This window comes from Uloborus diversus, chromosome 1 (assembly GCF_026930045.1).
Source record: "Uloborus diversus isolate 005 chromosome 1, Udiv.v.3.1, whole genome shotgun sequence".
In the NCBI taxonomy this organism is placed as follows: Eukaryota; Metazoa; Arthropoda; class Arachnida; order Araneae; family Uloboridae; genus Uloborus; species Uloborus diversus.
The window spans coordinates 36,309,167-36,329,848 of record NC_072731.1 but is presented as its reverse complement, the minus strand read 5'-3'; the positions used below and the strand labels follow the sequence as shown (position 1 = coordinate 36,329,848).

At 34.0% G+C, this 20,682-nt stretch overlaps 1 protein-coding gene across 1 annotated transcript in view; it reads right to left on the bottom strand.

The window, feature by feature from the left end:
• Positions 1-20,682, bottom strand: part of LOC129234355 (cytochrome P450 2U1-like) — a 42,334-nt gene that overhangs the window by 19,075 nt on the left and 2,577 nt on the right. The window contains exons 2-4 of the mRNA XM_054868348.1: positions 13,181-13,308; positions 11,918-12,035; positions 11,760-11,770 (exon numbers count right to left, since the gene is read on the bottom strand). Coding sequence (XP_054724323.1) covers positions 11,760-11,770; positions 11,918-12,035; positions 13,181-13,308 — 257 coding nt within the window. The remainder of the gene's footprint in view (positions 1-11,759; positions 11,771-11,917; positions 12,036-13,180; positions 13,309-20,682) is intronic.

The following is a 20,682-nucleotide window of genomic DNA, read 5'->3' as shown; positions in this document are numbered from 1 at the left end:
ACTAATATTTTAAAAATTTAATTCAATTGCAGGCGAAGATTAACGTTAGTTTAAACTAACTCGTTATTTGACTAAAAAAACTAATTTAGTTCTGATTGATTTAGTTCAGATTAAATTAATCAGATTGAATTTAATCAAACTAAAAGTAATCAGATTAAAAGTAATCAAATTGATTTGATTACTTTTTTAATTCAGATTAAATTCGTAATATATAAATATCACATGAACAGAGGCACATTTGTATTTCTACGTATATATATATATATTTATGCAAGCATACACGAGTTAATGCGTGTACATACGACTACGTGCGGGTATATACGTATATAAACGTGTTATCCCGCGTATGTTCGTGTACGGAGGTATATTTGAAATTTTAAGTAAATATACATATTTATGTATGCATACACCAGTAAATACGTGTATATACGAGTATGTACGTGTATATAAGAGTATGTACGTGTACACATGAGAATATGCGTCTAGATACATGTTACCTCGAGTATACTCGTGTAAAAAGGTACATTTGTATTTCTACGTCATATTCCAGCGTGCGTATACGAGGAAGTACGTGTATATACAAGTATGTTCGTGCACACACGAGAATATGCTTATAGATATGTGTTACCCCGAATATACTCGTGTAAAGAGGTACATTTCTATTAAACGCGTATATACATATTTATGCAGGCATATACGAGAAAATACGTGTATATACGAGTAAGTACGTGCACACACGACAATAGGCTTATAGATACGTGTTTAACCCGAGTATACTCGTGTAAGATGGCACATTTGTATTTCTACGTGTATGTGCATATTTATGCGTTTATAAGCGAGTAAATACGTGTATATACGAGTATGTACGTGTACACACGATTATGCGTATAGATACGTGTTACCCCGAGTATACTCGTGTACAGAGGTAAATTGCTTTTAATTGTGAATATACATATTTATGCGTACACACAAGCTAAGATAAGTAAGTGTATATACGTGTACACATGAGAATATGCGTATAGATACGTGTTACTCCGAGTATACTCGTGTAAAGAGGTACATTTGTATTTCTACGTTTATATATATATATTTAAGCGTGCATATACGAGAAGATACGTGTATATACAAGTATGTTCATGTACACACGAGAATATACTTATACATACGTGTTACCCCGAGTATACTCGTGTACAGAGGTAAATTTCTATTTAAACGTGTATTAACATATCGATGCATGCATATACGAGAAAACACGTGTATACACGAGTAAGTACGTGCACACATAATAGTCTTATAGATACTTCTTTAACCCGAGTATACTCGTGTAACATGGCACATTTGTATTTCTACGTGTATGTGTATATTTATGCGTTTATAAACGAGTAAATACGTGTATATACGAGTATGTACGTGTACACACGATTATGCGTATAGATACGTGTTACCCCGAGTATACTCGTGTAAAGAGGTACATTTGTATTTCTACGTTTATATACATATTTAAGCGTGCATATACGAGAAGGTACGTGTATATACAAGTATGTTCATGTACACAGGAGAATATACTTATACATACGTGTTACCCCGAGTATACTCGTGTACAGAGGTAAATTTCTATTTAAACGTGTATTTACATATCGATGCATGCATATACGAGAAAACACGTGTATATACGAGTAAGTACGTGCACAAATGATAATAGTCTTATAGATACTTCTTTAACTCGAGTATACTCGTGTAACATGGCACATTTGTATTTCTACGTGTATGTGCATATTTATGCGTTTATAAACGAGTAAATACGTGTATATACGAGTATGTACGTGTACACACGATTATGCGTATAGATACGTGTAACCCCGAGTATACTCGTGTACAGAGGTAATTTTGCTTTTAATTGTGTATATACATATTTATGCGTACACACAAGCTAAGATACGTGTATATACGTGTACACATGAGAATATGCGTATAGATATGTGTTACCCCGAGTATACTCGTGTAAAGAGCTACATTTGTATTTCTACGTTTATATACATATTTAAGCGTGCATATACGAGAAAGTACGTGTATATACAAGTATATTCGAGTACACACGAGAATATGCATATTGATACGTGTTAACCCGAGTATACTCGTGCACAGAGGTGAATTCGTATTTAATCTAGTACATGCACTTTTATGCGTGCATATACGAGAAAAGACAAGTATATACGAGTATATTCATGTACGCACGATAATATGCGTATAGATACGTGTTTAACCCGAGTATACACGTGTACAGAGGTACATTTGTACTTGTATGTTAAAATACATATTTATGCGTGCATACACGAGTTATACGTGTATATACGAGTAAGTACGTGTACATACGAGTATTTTTGTACATATACGTGTATATACGTGTTGACTCGACGATATTCGTGTATACAGGGATTTTGTATTTCTACGTGTATATACCTACAAGTACGTGTGAACACAAGTAAATATGTGTATATACGATACAAATTTGTAAACACGAGTTTATACGTAAAAATACGTGTTATCCCGAGTATATTCGTTCACGGAGATATGTTTAATTTCTAAGTGTATGTACAAATTTATTTGTGCATACACGAGTAAATACATGTATACACGAGTATATACGTGTACACAAAGAAATATACGTATGGATACGTGTTAATCCGAGTATACTCGTGAACAGAGGTAAATTTGTATTTAAACGTACATATACAGTGGCTCCCAAAAGTGTTCGTACACTTTGAAATTTTTTAGTAAAACCAAAATAACTCGAAACTGAATTCGAATATGAAGTTCAATATTTTTTCGCATCATTCCTATGTCATTCTAAATAAAACCCATTGGTATTTTCAAATATTGACGGATCTTCTTTTTAAAATGGGTCAAAAAACGAAGAGACAGAGAAATAACACGCCACAAAAGTCATCGTACATCGAATATTTTCGAGTAAATTGATGATTAAAATTATCATATGCCGTTTTATTAATATTTTTGCATTATGTTGACCCTTATAAATCATTTGGCTTTAATTTTTTGTTCATTTATTCCTTAATATTGTGCTTATTACTATAAAATCGCTGGTATTCGTAAAAAAAACGCAAACACCATTCAAAATTTGAATTTTTTCCCACAGTAGCGGTAAATTGGTTTGAAATGTCTCTAAATTAGTTAGTTTATTTGTTTGTATAGTAAAGTGCTTGATAAAATGCTCTAAAGAAAGGAATCGGACCAAAAACAAGGTAAGAAAAGGTCAACGGGCAAAGTTGACAAAACGTGATCGGACATTTAAGGTTAAAAAAATTATGAAAATACACATTTGAGTGCTGTAAAAGTATCTAAAGAGTTTTTTTAAAAAAAATTACGTTTAATTTTCACCTAAAAATTTTCGCCAAGTTCTCTGATTAGCTGGAATAAATGGGGTCTCTTCCCGTAGAAATTTTCTTGGTCGTGCGAAAAACAGAAAGCTTACTCTTTTCGTCGCAAAATCAATGATAAATAAGTTCAAAACGTTTGAGAAGTGCATCTTACTTACAGATAAAATTGAATTCAACATTTTTGGTTAAAATGTTGCATAATTGTAAGTAGAAGAAAAAATTAGGAACTTAATCTTAAGAACTTAGTTGGATCAGTTAATCAAGACGGTGGAGGTGTTCTAGTGTGAGGGTGCATATCAGCATTAGGACTTGGTAGTTTGGAATTTTTTGATGAAATAATGAATCATGCTGTTCCTTTAAATATTTTAAAAACCAATTTTGAACTCTTAGCCAAAAATTTGGTTATTGGAAACAACTTTCTTTTTTATCAAGAGAACGATAAGAAGCACCCGGTTTTCAACGTTTGCGTCTAGTGCCTCGAAAATTGTCCTAAAATTTAGAAAATACCCCCTCAATCTCCAGATTTGAACTTAACGTATCGTATTTAGAGATATCCGATGGCTAGATTGCGAAAATGCGGCTTTAAAACGAAAATAGAGCTAGAAACAGTAAGACTCGAAGTGTGGTTGAACGCTTACTCAGAAATTACGCAAAAACAAGAAAGAAAAAAAATAAAATTTATTCCCAGATGTTTAAAAGGTGTTATGAATACTGTAATACTGTATGATATTCTACTAATTAATAACTTAATAAAAAGTTAGATTATTCAATAATATATAGACATTTTATAAAGTGTACGAAGACTTTTGTGAGATAAAATTTCCGGCACTTTTTGGTTTTTGATTTTTAAAAAATTAAGTTTTAATATTTTTAAAAAAAATTTCATGTAGTTTTGTTAAAAATTGATCATATATCTTATAATTAAATACCTATTCCGAAATATTAATTCTAACCAATGAATTGGGGCCTATTTCGTTGAAAGACGTATGTGTACGAAGACTTTTGGGAGCCACTGTACATATTTATGCATGCATATACGAGAAAATACGTGTATATTCGAGTAAGTTCGTGTACAAGCGAGAATAGATGTCTAGGTTCTTTTTTTAGCCCGAGTATACTTGTGTACAATGGTACATTTGTACTTCTATGTGTATATGCATATTTGTGCGTTTATACATAAATAAATGCGTGTATAAACGAGTATGTACGTGAACACACGAGAGAATATGTGTATAGATACTTGTTAACCCGAATATACTCGTGTACAGAGAAATTTGCTTTGTATATACATATTTATGCGTGCATATAAAAGAATACGAGTATGCACGTATTCACACGAGTATATGCGTATAGATAAATGTTACACCGAGTATACTCGTGTGTAGAGATCGTTGTATTTACACGAGAATATGCGTATAGATAAATGTTACACCGAGTATACTCGTGTGTAGAGGTACATTTGTATTTAAGATTGCATATACATTTTTATGCGTGCATACATGAGAAAATACAAGTATATACGAGTATGTACGTGCACACACAAGAATATGCGTATAGATACGTGTTTAACCCGAGTATACTCGAGTAGAGAGGTACATTTGTGTTTTTGGTTAAAATACATATTTATGCGTGCATACACGAGTAAGTACGTGTATATACGAGTGTGTACGTGTATATACGGAGCTGTACGTGTTAACCTGAGTATATTCGTGTCTACAGGAATTTTGTATCTCTACGTGCAAACAGAAGTAAATGCGTGTATATACGAGTTCGTAAGTGTAAACACGAAATTTTACGTATAAATACGTATTTCCCGAGTCTATTAGTGCACGGATTTATATTCAAACTTCTAAGTGTACACAATGTTTATCAGTACAGCGTTTACAGACTTTCAGGGCAGATAGAGTACACCTAGACGGGGGGAAACACATAGCAATGCATGGTCGGAAACACTTTTCCTGGCGCGGTAGTGACAACACCAATCACCAAAAAGACAAAACACGAATAAGAGAAGAGAACGTGTTCAGAATCTTGAGTACAGCAAAAAACTAAGGAAAAATAAAATTAAGGGGCCAACGATCATCATCAAAGAAGGTGTTCGAAATTACGACCCCGCCCGTAATATCGAAATTTAGCAAAAATACCGGGCGGGTCCCGGACTTCCTGGTGGAACAAAAACCACGTGTGCGCATGCACCGTCATCTGATGCTTCGGTTTACGTAGCAACATCTGTTGTATGCACCAGACAAATCTTAGCAGTATTTTTGCTGCATTAAAAATAATAAACATGTTTTCTCCTTTTAATCGTGCCCTGTCTCACGCTTTGTGTCGTCACTATCGCGTCTAGGTGCACTGTATCTGCCCTGAAAGTATGTAAACGCTGTACTGATACATCCTGTATACTTATTTATGTGTGAAAACACGAGTAAATACTTGTATATGTACGTGTACATTCTAGTATGTTCGTGTACATACTAGAATTTGTGTATGGATACGTGTTAACCCGACTAAATTCGCGTACAAAGGTAAATTTGTATTTAAACGTTTATATACATATTTATGCATGCATATACGAGAAAATACGTGTACAAACGAGTAAGTGCGATTCCACACGAAAAAAGACATAGATACGTGTTTAATCTGAGTATACTCGTGTACAATGGTACATTTGTATTTCTACGCGTATATGCATATTTATGCATTTTTGCACGAGTAAATACGTGTATATACGAGTGTGTACTTGTACACACGAGAATATGCGTATAGATACGTGTTACCCCAAGTGTACTCGTGTACAGAGGTAAATTAGCTTTTAAACGTGTATATATATATTCATGCGTGCATATAAGAAAAAATACTTGTATTTTCGAGTATGTACGTGTACAGACGAGTATATGCGTCTAGATACTTGTTTAACCCGAGTATACTCGTGTACAGACGTACATTTGTATTTGTAAGTTAAAATACATATTTATGATGCATACACGAGTTAATGAGTGTATATACGAGTAAGTACGTGTATATACGAGTATGTGCGTGTATACACGTATGTAAACGTGTTAATCCGAGTATATACGTTTACACACTAATTTTGTATTTGCCACGTGTATGTACATCAAAGTACGTGCAAACACAAGTAAATACGTGTATATACGAGTATATAAGTGTAACTTGTTATCCCGAGTATATTGGTGTACAGATGTATATTTTTATGTCCAAGTGTATGTCAATTGCAGATACAAAGAGGGGTCAGGAAGGTCAGTGACCCGCTCCCCCCCACCCCGCGGGGAAAATTTTGAACGTTTGCTTGAAAAATACAAAAAAATATCGAAACCATGAGAAAATGTAATAATCTTTTTGATTTTGTTTTTGGTGGGGGGGGGGGGGCATTACAGTAGAACCTCGATAATTTGAATTAATTGGAATCCGACCCAATCCGGAATATCGAAAATCCGGAGAATGAAAAAAACAAAACAAAATGAAACATACTCACTGAAAATCACCTTAAAAGGAAACACATAGAATTACAAATAAACAGTAAACATGTCTACTTTTTTATTACAAAGTGTGTAATCTTCTCCTGTGACAGTTCAATTTTTTCCCTATCGAGTAAAACAAATAGATTCAAAAGTTGCATTGCGAAGAAAATGGAACTCAAACAACGACATAACACGGTTTTGCCCGTGACAGGGTTAAATAAATAATTATTACGGAATTTTGACGATCGCTCTTTAAATGTAAAGGGAAATCGGTCAAATCGATCGAGCCGGATTATCCGGTGATCCAGACTAACGGGGTCCGTGGCGCCGACTTCAAATTTGTAAGGTTTGTTTTTGAAAAATTTTCGTGTTTTAATAGGTTTTTTTGAAGGTGGGGGAGCCCCCCAGAATATGAGGGACTTTCTTATTTAAGGAGGGGTATCCCCTTACGTAAGTTACTCAGAAACAGACCATGCATCAGCCATCTGGATTTAAAAAATTCAAGGATTTTATTCCAATAAAACCAGAAGCAGTGTGGTCTACGGGGGGGGGGGGGCGTGGTCAGTGGAGAGGTTGGTTCAAACTTAAAATTTTACGCGCTTGTTTTTGAAAAAAAATTGTACTTATTGTACTTATGTTTTTTTTGGGGGAAGCCCCCTTCCCCCGTAATTTGAGGGGGGTTCAATCTAAGGGGGTATCCCCTTAAGTAAGTTACTTTGAAACAGAACAAGCATCAGCCATCTGGATAAAAAAATTCAAGCATTTTATTCGAATAAGATCAGAAGTGGTGTGGCCTACAAGGGGGGAGATCTTAGTGGGGCGGGTGGCGCAGACTTCAAAATTTTAAGGTTTGTTTTTGGAAAATTTTCGCGTTTTTATCCACCCCCCATAATTTGAGTGGAGTGAATTTCTTTTTGAGAGTGGGGCATCCCTTCATATAAGTAACTGCAATAGGGAATAGGCATCGGCTATCTGGATATGAAAAAAATCAAGCCTTTATTCCAGTACTAGTGGTACCCGCACGGCTTTGCCCGTAATAGAAAATTAAAAGGTCTTTTGGTCCGCCTGTATATTTACAAATAATGTATGGTGAATTTTATCTCCAATTGGCTTATGCCCATGTTATGGTTCCACGTTATGGTAATCTCGTCCATCTTATGATAATTTTGTTCCTAAAATCGGAATAGAAAAAGAACTACATCGAATTTTCGAAAAATCGCTTCGAGGTGCACACCCCCATGATACAAACTAATTGTGTGTCAAATTTCATGAAAATCGGCTGAACGGTCTAGGCGCTATGCGCGTCACAGAGATCCAAACATCCATACAGAGAGACTTTCAGGTTTGTTATTTAAAAAGAAAGGAAAAGGAGAAACATAAAGAAGTAAAGAAAAGAAAGATAAAGAAAGATAATTTTCAGAACAAATTCTTTCCCATTTTATTAAATTTCTGTGAAAAATGGGCTTAAAATTGGAATAGAAAAAGAACAAAATCGAATTTTCGAAAAATCGCTTCAAGGTCCACACCACTATGCAACAAACTAACTGTGTGCCAAATTTCATGAAAATCGGCCGAACGGTCTAGGCGCTATGCGCGTCACAAAGATCCAGACATCCAGATATCCTCCGGACAGAGAGAATTTCAGCTTTATTATTATTAAAGATAGTGAAAAAGGGCTTAAAATTTTAATAGAAAATAAATAAAATGGAATTTTCGAAAAATCGCTTCGAGGTGCACACCCCCATGATACAAACTAATTGTGTGTCAAATTTCATGAAAATCGGCTGAACGGTCTATGCGCTATGCGCGTCACAGAGATCCAAACATCCATACAGAGAGACTTTCAGGTTTGTTATTTAAAAAGAAAGGAAAAGGAGAAACATAAAGAAGTAAAGAAAAGAAAGATAAAGAAAGATAATTTTCAGAACAAATTCTTTCCCATTTTATAAAATTTCTGTGAAAAATGGGCTTAAAATTGGAATAGAAAAAGAACAAAATCGAATTTTCGAAAAATCGCTTCGAGGTGCACACCACTATGCAACAAACTAACTTTGTGCCAAATTTCATGAAAATCGGCCGAACGGTCTAGGCGCTATGCGCGTCACAGAGATCCAGACATCCTACAGACATCCTCCCGACAGAGAGACTTTCAGCTTTATTATTAGTAAAGATAAAGAAGATAAAAGATAAAGAAGCCCAAAAGCAGTATTGTATACGAAATGGGGGCGGGGGGGGGGGGGTAGTGTGGGTCATGTTGCAAACTGCGTCACTCCAAAGGGGATGTTATTAAAAATTATTGATTTTTTAAGGTCTTAAATCGGTAAGGGGGGCAGCCCCCCAACCCCCAATGTCCCCCCCCCGTAACACATTAGGAGCTACTTAATATTCATTGGGGGGGGGAGAAGAGAAAGGAACCCCTTAAAGAATCCAAACGCAATCTGTAGTTTTAACAGTGTAGATTTATTTCAATCTGATTAAATTTAGTATAAATTTTAATCTGACGAAATTTAATCTGATTACTTTAGTTGACTAAATCAATCTGATTAAATTAGTTTGATTAAGTTCAATCTGATTAATTTAATCTGAACTAAATCAATCAGAACTAAATTAGTTTTTTTAGTCAACTAACGAGTTAGTTTAAACTAACGTTAATCTTCGTCTGCAATTGAATTAAATTTTTAAAATATTAGTCTGAACTAAATGGGAGTCAGATTACTTTAGTCGATAGAGGATTTAGTTGATTAATGCCCAACACTGATATGCGTTTAGTTTCAACCTTAACATAGATCAATTACATTTTCGTCAACAGTTATACATAGGCCTTCTGACACACAGAAACTCTTTAGGAATTAAAATAATAGAACCATAGTAAGTTGACATCCGCTTAAGACAAGGACGGATCCAGAAAATTTTTCAAGGAGAGGGCGATTTTTTCCCTTCTCTCTTATAACGTATTTGATTTAAATCTACTTTAGGGGGGCGGGGGTTGACTACTGCCTCATTTTTATTTAAAACAACTAAAATATTGAGATTTAGCCAAGGTGGTTGCCAAAACTATTCCTTTCCTTTTCAATGGATAGAGTATTTAAAAAAAATTTTTTTTAGAAAATTATTTTCATGATAATTTCTGTGGAACATTTTGAAACCCAATCCCCCTAACATCAATGAAGGTCGTCTAAAATTTCGTTTTTTCGGAATTCAGTTCCAAAAAATACCGGAGGAAAGTCCCTGAACTCATTCCTGCATTCACATAGGATGTCTACAATCGCGTCTTTTAGGCTTGCATTTTGAGAAATACCCGGGGGAAAGCCTCTAAACTCCTTTTCCTAAAATCAATAAAGAACGTCTAAAATTGCAAATTCGAAACTTCAATTCCAAAAAGTTTCCGAGAGGGAGATTCGAACCCGATTCCTTTCCTCAACATTATATCAAAGAGGGCCTACACTTTCGTTTTAGATCCTCAATTCGGAAAAAAAAAAGATAGTGAAAAGTCTCTCAAGAGTGGGACGATCGCCCCCCCCCCCCCATCGCCCCTCCCTTGTATCTGTCCTTAGCTTAAGTGCGACATGTTTCCATGTTCCCTTGGGGTGTCGAGTTATCGAGGGTCTACTGTATTTCAATGCTTCTTTGACACAGTGTTGGTCCAGAAACATTTTTAACTGAAATCATAAAATTTCACAGTGAGCATGCATTTTTATGGTTTTTCAACATTGAGAACAACATTTTCTCAGAGGTAAGTTTTTCCGCATTGACACGGTGCTGAACAACTTTTACAGAAATTACTATACGATTATTTCAGGGTGAATGGAGCCTGCATTCTCAATGGTTTTTAAACATTATGAACAAGTTTCTCAACTGCAAGTTTTTGCCTCATGATACAAAATTTTATAGAAATCTTCACAATATATTGGGATTTTGCATCCATGGCACATGCCAACAAATTTATTCCTACATTAGCGGTAAAACCTATGCATGAAACAGTTTACCTTATTTATTAGTGTTAAGGCTACTCTTGAACCTCATATAAAAGCCGATCGCCAAAATATTGAAAGAAAAAGGTTATTCATAAGCATACGCAATCCTGTCCAACTTAACAAAAATATTTGATCAAAAACCATCATAATCAAACTTAATATAGCAAAAATATCTCAAATACATATTTCGCTGTAAAAAAAATTCCGAAACGTTACTGAGTATTTCCGTGTAACGTTTCAGGATTTGGGTTTTATACACTTCCTGGAAAAATCAAGTATTATTGTCAAAAAGTTTCCTGAATCAAGTGGCACGAATGCAGACTTCTCACTGCTGTGAAAAATATTTTTAGCTCCCAGTTTAAAGATTAACTGAGCGTATTTACGTAGTCTATCGGCTTCGACCCGAATACGACCCGTCCAGACTAATTAAACTCCCAAAGGGAACAAATAAGTCTATGGACTGCGTAGCTTTGCAAGAATTGCATGCAAGTAAAATTCTTGATACATGATCGCAATTCTGTCTTAGCTTTGGCCATGTTTGCATTACTGCTTAAGGAATTTTCTTGATAAATCAGGAAGGCATTACCTAACATACTATTCGTACCTATGTTTACTTTAAATTTCCAGAGATACGACTGGCTTTAGACGGGAAGATTTCGTAATTTTTCCAGGATAATTTTAGGAGGGTTACTGGAATTCAGCGGAAAACGTTCCTGGTTTTTACAAGATATGTTACTGGCAGAAATTGGGCACATCAGCTGCCCATTATTTTCCAGGAACGTTTCTGAATCGCTTTTACTGTGTTCGAGTTAATAAACGCCTTTTTCACTTTAGAAAGTCGTTACCCGTCGGTGATTAGCATCAAACAAGGCGTTACAACGGGGTTCATAATCTCGTTAGGCAACCAATACTAAATTTGCATCTTTATCAAATAGAGAAATAATCATTTTAAAAATAATGATACTAAAAATAATGATAAATAATGAATAACATAACAGTAGCATTACAAATTTGACTGAAAAGTTACAAAAATAAATACGAAACTTTTTTTTTTTCCTAACATCAAAACAAATCCTGTACCTTTATATGTTCTTCTGTTTTTGTTTTTCCAAATCCCAAACCTTTTAGCATACTCAAGGAAAATCTCCTCTGATCTTTCCATGCTAGATCTACAAAAGCTCCAGTTTCTAAAAACAAATTGGGAATATTTAAACAATGGTATTTCACAGACAACAGAAAACGCCTTTATGCTAAAAGGTAAACATAACCTTTTTAGGTATTTTTTAAAAATAAATTATAAATGTACAATGCTGTACAGTGCTTTTTTTTTTGAGCAATCACGATTGCTTATTGTTCTCATTTGACTGTTTTTGGTGTCCTATGATTTTATCCCCCCCCCCGCTTTCCTCTGCAGCACCACCGTCGACCGGCCTCACGATGCTGCTCCTCTAACGAAAGCCCTCTCCAGATTGCGTCCATATCCTACACGCAAACAGAAGATTGGAGTAGTGTGTTGCTGTTTTCGATACGAGTACATAAAGAAGAAGTTAGATGGTGTAGTTGTGGCACGCTGAAGACAACTGCCGTTTCACCTCCCCCCGCTCTAGGAAAATTTTCGCTCCATTTTCATTATCTTTTTCTGTTTTTTACTCCTTGATTGAAACTCATTGTTCAAATAGAAAAAGGAATAAACACTAAATTTTGCAGGAAGTTTTCGATCGTGGGATATTTTGCGACACGGTTTCACATAACGCATGGTTTCTGGTGGACAGAAGCAGGGTTAATTCCTGCTTCTCATAAGAAAAGTTTTAATCCGTCTATCGCGCGATGTGCTCGTTTCTACGCATTACCAAAAGTTCACAAACCACAGATTCCTCTCCGTCCTATTGTTTCTTCCTAAAAGTGATCCGAGGATGAATTTTCATCCAAAAGCTCACTCACACTTCTTTGCATTGAAAAAGGCGTTCCTTGTAACACCAAAACACGTGTCTGTAATAATTTGCAATTTTTGAGCATCAAAACGTTGATTTCATTCATTTAGCTTTTAGTTAATGCCGTAGAGTAGCTTTACTGCCAAAAACTCAATTTGCACTCTTACTTATCGCATGATTTTGCGAGGGAGGTGTGGAGAAAATTTAGATTCCGAATTAGAGTAGGCTAAAAAAGGTTATGAAAAGGGGGAAATAAATGAAATCTGGCAGTCTATACAATGCTTTTAGTCTGGTACAACATTAGTCAGCACCCTATCGCGCCAATAAAATGTCCAAGTTTTGCTTCACACATGCTAGAAACACCTGTATTAAAAAATCGTTAAAAAAATATATTGTCTTACTTTTGGTTGTTTCACTAAGTTCAAAAGGCAAATCCGGGGGTCTTCCTATGAATGCGTCACTAGCAAAAGCTTCCTTTGTTAGTTTATAATCTGTGATGATGACAACACTAGTGCCTCCAAGTCGTATTCTATAAATATATTACAAATTGAATTAATCTAACTGCTTTGACTTTCGATGTTTTTTAGCTGACACTTTATCCCTGAAATAACACGGACTGCTAATTTTTTCAAAACGATTTTTGAAGTGACAACTTCTTCAGTCGCGTTGAGCACTTTTGAGGTAGGGAAAAGCAATCCAATTCATGACACCGAAAAACCGTCAACTCACCAACATTTGGAATGCAGCGCATGCGCAAGTTCTCTCGTTTACGAGCAATTTTTTCGTCGATATTACGAATCTCAGTGGCGCGATCGGCAGCGCGTCAGTCTCAAGAATCGAAAAAGCTGCCCATCGTGAGTTCGATTTTCACTCTCATATAATATTTCTGAAGTGAAAACTTCTTTAAACGCTGGGTATTTTTTGGGATGAGAAAAAACGATGTTTTTGATATCGGTGAGACTTGTGTTTGCCGTTGCAACTCTGAAAATGGACAGCTAATTGTTATGGTTGCGGTTATATTTCACCGGAGGATAAGTCCTGAGCGCAATACGAGAATTTCTGTATGAAAATTTATTTATTTATTCTAAAGACACTTCTGCATTACTTCAAGATAAAATTGGGGAAAGCTTTGATGATTTGCCAATGATTTTAAGTGGGGATTTCAACGTCAACTTTGCAGATGACAAAAATATACCATTAATTGAATTTTTAAATGGAGAATTTAATTTAACGATGTCTAATGATTGATTCGAATCTGTTTAAATATCATTTAAAGACTGCATCAATTGCGCTTTTATATCTTAACCTATAGCAGCGGTAGGCAACTCGTCGATCGCGATCGACCGAACCGTCTCGTGCCTGTTTTCAGTCGATCCCGGCGACATTCTGGACTTTGTTCATTTTTCTGTTAGAGTACCATTAATAAACGTTATTTTCTAGGGTTAAAGTCAGGCTCAACTTCTAAATCAAAGGGGTTTTAAAGATTTTTTAGTAGGTGAATATGGGTCAAAGTGAAATAGCGGGGTAAAGAGAAATGATGAAATATTTACTATGAAGTAAGACAGTAAAGTAAGACAAAACAACGTTAGAAGAAGCACAAATTTGTAAATTACAGCAGACACGTGTTTCGGCGTTACAGGGAACGCCTTTTTCAATGCAAAAAATAATGAGCTTATGGATGAAAAGACATCCAACGTGGATGGGGAAAAGTGAAATAGTTTATTTTGTTTACTCGCTCATTCATTTACTAAATCACTTACGTATTCTTTTATTAATTCATTCATTTACATTCCTCCATTTACTACATCACTGATTTATTCATTCATTCACCTATTTTCTTATTCATTCACTCTTTTACTTGTTAATTAATTTTTCATCATATATTAATTAATTAACTAATTTAATTATCAGTTTATTGTTTCAGTATCTTTTTATTCACTCATTGAACCTTTTATTTACTATTTCATTTGTTTAAAAAATCTTCTACAATTTAATAGAAAATATTTCATCAGAAAAATATTTCATTTTTCACTTTGCCCCATGGAAAAAAAAGTGAAAAATTTCCCCTTGTTTTTGAAAGCTCAAATTTACGGCCAAAAGTATAAAATACTGTTTCAATGTATGTTTTATTGTAAAGTAGAATGTTCTTCCTTTATGTACTGTAATTTTCAAAATAAATTTCCAATTTGTTCATTTTAAAAAGTTTAGTCATCTTAACCGTTTTATTTTGCCCCACATTCTCTACTTTTTAAAATTGCTGAAAGGGTTTTCAATAATTAAGAAAAAAAAAATTTTTCCCTTTGATTTTGAAAAATAACGTCCGCAAAAGTTAATATGGATTGACAGATAAAAATTGTATGAATGTTTTGTAATTTTTTTAGCAAGGAAAACATTTTTGTTTCCAGTGGGACTGTATAGGAGGCTCACCAGAAGAGGCGGCCACGCCTTTACCAGACCTAGTGCTTTCCCCGACAAGGCATCAGTCTTTCATGGTCCACCATTAAGGTGCTGATTCATAACACAAGTAATTTTTGACGCCCAGTTTCCACCAGATGGAGGCACCTGGGCTATCTTTTGATGAGAAATTGCACTAGGAATTAATTTTTTCAAGGGAATTCTAAACCACATGGGATCTCTCACATGCTGCATAATCATACGACATTGGCGCAGATGATTTTCTGCATTTCGAAAATCCACATACTGGCCACCTCAATTGAAACAATGTTTTTAACAAAATTTTATCAGTGGCGCAGCGAAGAGAGATCAGCCCCTCTACCCTCCACCGCAACTACTACCCAGTGAAGTCGATCCCCCATGAAGTCGATCCTACTGTTTGCCAAACTTGGAAAGTAGATCGGCAGTTAATTTAGGTTGCCGATCGCTGACCTATAGTATCAATCATATGGAATATAATAATAATAATAATGATGATGATCATAGTAAAAAAAAATCATGATATTGAATATAAATAATATATATAAATTTGAAAAAATAAAAAAATTGGAATTTTTTAAAATTAAAATCACATTTTTTTAAATTTATAAATCTGATTTTTTTTTAATGAACCCAAAGTTATCTGGCATGCCTCAAAATTCAAATTTAACAGCATGCTGGTCAATCTCATAGCATATCGGCTCTTTTCGTCTTGTCAGCTAAAGAGGGTTAATGCAGTAAATTAATTGCGTGGGAAGTTCAGTATGTGTATTGTTTATTATTTTTACGCATGGAAAACTGAATAGTACAAACTAAGATTTTTTTCTAATATTCCCTATATTTGCATCAATATTTACATCATAAACGAATAGACCAACCAAAATGTATATAATTGATGTTCGCATTCCTGGTAAACAAAAAAAACTAGACTGTAGCTGATATTTTGAACCTACAAATTATAAAACTTTAATTTTTGAAACTACAATTATTTTAAATGAATATTAAACACACACTACACGCGCTTAGTATGTTTGTACGTGCGCGCGTACAAACATACCAAATTTTTTTTGTATGTTTGTACGCGTTTTGTTTTCACTTCTGTTGGCAGTCCCATGACTGCCTTTTTTTTTCGTTAGAGGATGAACTTAAAAGAGACATAAAAACCTAAAGTTAGGATGACCGATCAATGAATGAACACTTACAGCGCAATTTCGTTTTAAAAAAATTATAGCATCGTTAATAACTGCAGCATTAAAACTGACTATTGCAAGCATTATAACTGATTCAGTAAAACATTTTGGAAGAATTTTAAAAAGTAAGGACACGTTTCGTAAAAGAAAATTTGAATTTTTGACATCTTGAATTCATGTTATGTTTTTCGCAATCATAAGTGTGTGTCCAGGCGTGTGTGTCTGTAGATGTCTGTGTATGTGTGCAGGCGTGTGTATGTAGAGTTGTATGTAATATGCAGTCTTATGTGTGTGCCGGCGTGTGTATGTAGTAATGTATGTAATATGTGGGCGTATGTGTTTAGCAAATGGTGTGAATGGTGTGTAGGCGTGTATGGTGTGTAGGCGTGTAGGGTGTGTAGGCGTGTATGGTGTGTAGGCGTGTATGGTGTGTAGGCGTGTGTGTTCAGGTCTGTGTGTGTGTGTGTATGTGCAGCCTCGTGTGTATGTAGGAATGTAGGCGTGGGTATGTGTGTAAGGCATAGACGCTACCTTCCAGAGTGGTCCCGCTCGCTAAAGCCGGTGGACAGTATGGAGTTCGCTGAATTTAGTTAAGTTTTGTGCTGAATTAAATCTTGAATGAATGCAAACCATTTGTAAACGTGGCGAAGAAAATATGTCCTCTTAAAAAAATATTAAAACAACGACCTAAACTTATTATTGTCGCCATGTTAAACTGAAAAATCAGAGCAACATCAACTTTGGAAGAGTACAATAAGCAATTAGTGATTTTTCAAAAAAGTGGTAACACAATTTTCTAAAATGGAATTGGCTCAACTGTGTCACAATGCAGTTTTATAACATTAAATTAACTTTGTAAAATCATAAATCTGAATAACAACTAACTGGGCCATTCCACGAAAATGTCAACCTGTAGGCCAAAATTTCAAACTCAATCAATATTAATATGTTATACATCGTTTTAGAGATGACATTCTTAATTATCGAATCTGGTAAAACATTTTTCAAGATGGATGCCGTGAGTAAAATAATTACTGTTTGAAGATCTTCAACAACAACATGTAAATTTAAACTATAAAGCAATTAAGAAACGCGACCCGTAATTTTTTAAGCATGCAATCTTTCATTGAATTTTTATTTTTTTCTCGTTTAGCCTAATTTGAATTCTGTGTTTAATGGCCTGTAACGTTTGTCACAAAACGTCGTATTTTCCCTTCCACACTTTTTATATGACTGCAAAAAGAAAAAAAATTGCTTTATTCTCTTCCCAAGAATTCATTTAAAATGTTAAATTTTTGTTAAATTATTTAATGAATTAGTTATCAGTGTAACGAAAGTAACAAATGAATTGTGACGAACGTAATCGCTTGAAACAAACACTATCCTTCGAATCTTTAGTTCAATGAGAAATAAATGAAATGTATATTTTGGAGTATTTTAACTTTTTAAATGTCACTGTATAATATTTTGTAATTTTCGCAATAATTAACTCGATTTTTTAACACATATTTGTGGAATTTTCTTGGGTTGTATTTTATTGTAAAAACGGCGGCACAAAAAAAAAGAAAAAAAAAAGAGTTGAAGCAGGGCAAGAATGGCAGATAAACAAAAAGAAAATGTCTGGAAAAAGCAGCAGAGCGTATACGTACATTACAGCAGAATAAATAAATAAATAAATAAACAAATAATATTATCTTGCTAAATAATAGTAATAATATTGAAATTACTGTGGCAGAAATGAAAGTCAAAAAGTTCCTGGAAGAAGCCTTCTTGAAAAAACAATCCTTACAATTGATTTTGTTTTCGTAAAGATTGCATTTCTAGATAGTTTTCTAGAAAGAGCAGCTCCTCTTGGAAGTAAAATTTTTATCTTTTCTTCTTTTTTGCAGTCTAAACTATCATTTCACCCTTACGTTTTCTCACGTCAAGCTCTTGTTCCTTCTGCGCCTGACTTAGGCATATTCACAAGATGATTGTATGTTTTAATGAATACAGGGCTCCCAACACATTTTAGCTTCAGAAAAGGGTAAAAGAGGACCATTTTCAATCAAAAAGGGGACTAAAGAGGACCAGTTAGGATCAAAAAGAGGACCTTGGGAGGACCACTCATAGTTAAACCCATGAAGCACCAAAAGGCAAATTAGTTGCCAGCTGCTAAATTTGCGAAGATAATTCGTTAATTTACTATAATAACGAGAGATACAATTCTTTTATCACCAGTGAAACTGATTTTTTTTATCCATTGATAAAAGTGCAAAACATAGGGGGGGGGGGCACTTAGCTCAGCACTTAAGGCAGCCTCTTTAGAACTAAATAGGCATAATGATACATTTTGACGTCTCACTGAAGGATAGGTGAAGTTGCACGACTTCATCTTTATTTAGTTTAATATTATTTTTATGTTTTTCTGTCTTATAATGTTTCTTAATTTAGCGTTATCATACACCAAACAAAAAAAAAACTTTATTCTCTTGTTGTTTTCCCCAGTCTCTAATTTTGTTCCCATCTTCATCAGTTTCATCTAACTATTTGCTGAGAAATTTGCACTTCCTGATGACTCACACTGAAACCTAAAAAATATTGTTTTTATTTTCAACAAAGCTACAACTGAGTTTATAACAAAATTATTTTATATTTGAATTTTAAATTTCATCTCTTTATCACACAGTTCATACCCTTTAGGGAGAAAAAAAATTTAAGCACTTTTCAAGTGTAAAAAAATGTTTTTCAAGGTACTACCCTAAATTCGCACTATAAATATTACATGCAGATTTCATTTAATGCTAACATATAAATAAAAGAAATTAATATAAAAAGTATACGAAAACAAACTGCTTTTTCTACAAGAGACACTTTCATAAAAGATTTACTGTATTGAAAGTTTTCCTAAAAATGTCTGAAATGCTTAATCACAAAGAGAAGCAGATCAACTTAGATTTAAAAAAAACTCCATGATTGCAAGATCATGAGTGCTTTGAACTTTTATGCGGGTGGGGGGGGGACTGATTCCCCTCTTTAGCAGGCACCATGACAATGAAAAAAATGTACAAAAATTCACCTTTATAAAATTTTATATTTCAACTTTGTTTTAAATACAAAAACTAAGTTAAAATGTTATGCACTCAATTGTTTACATTTAATATCCCCTCCCCCATAAGAAACAGTAATAACCGAAAATAAGCATAATAATAATTAAACGTAGGTTTGCAAGTTAAGGTTGCAAAACTAAAAATTTGAATTTAAAAAAAAAAATTTATTTTTCAGTTATTTAAATAAAAATTAAAACGAGTTAATCTAATGCAGCATGTCAAAACAACTTCAAATTGCCAAAAATATAAAAATATTTATTAGATGCAAAACGATTGAAAGTTCAGATAAGCAAATTTTCACGAACCAAGTTCAATTTTGGCATACTTTCCATAAAATAAATTTATTTTCTACTAAATTAAACACAAAACATGCTAATCTTAGGTAGCATTTGGGAAAATAACATTCGATTGGGCAAAATATTTTAATATTTTCATGATGCAAAAAGATTGAAATTTCAAACACTAAAACCCATTTTCCGCGAAGTCCAAGTAAGTTCAATGTTGCCATGATTTCCAAAATAATTACTTCGTTAATTAATGAAATTAAGTGAAAAATAAGTTAATCTAAAGTAGTATATGTCAAAATAACTTCCTATTGTCATAAACATCAAAATATTTACAAGATGCAAAAGGATTGGAATTTCAAACGCGAGAAGCAGTTTTCCGCGAAGTGCGAGTAAGTTCAATGTTATATTTACAAGATGCAAAAGGATTGAAATTTCAAACGCGAGAAGCAGTTTTCCGCGAAGTCCGAGTAAGTTCAATGTTGTCATGGTTTCCAAACTAATTCCTTCGTTAATTATTGAAATTAAACGAAAAATAAGCTACTCTAAAGTAGTATATGTCAAAATAACTTCCTGTTGTCAAAAACATCAAAATATTTACAAGATGCAAAAGGATTGAAATTTCAAAACGCGAGAAGCAGTTTTCCGCAAAGTTTGAGTAAGTTCAATGTTGTCATGATTTCCAAACTAATTCCTTCGTTGATTATTGAAATTAAACGAAAAATAAGCTAATCTAAGGTAGCACATGTCAAAATAACTTCCGATTGTAAAAAACATCAAAATATTTACAAGATGCAAAAATATTGAAACTTCAAACACGAAAGCAATTTTTCGCAATACTGCATATCGAACCTATGTTCAGAAAATTGCACTGATGAAATATTTTTAAAAGAATTACAAGCAATCT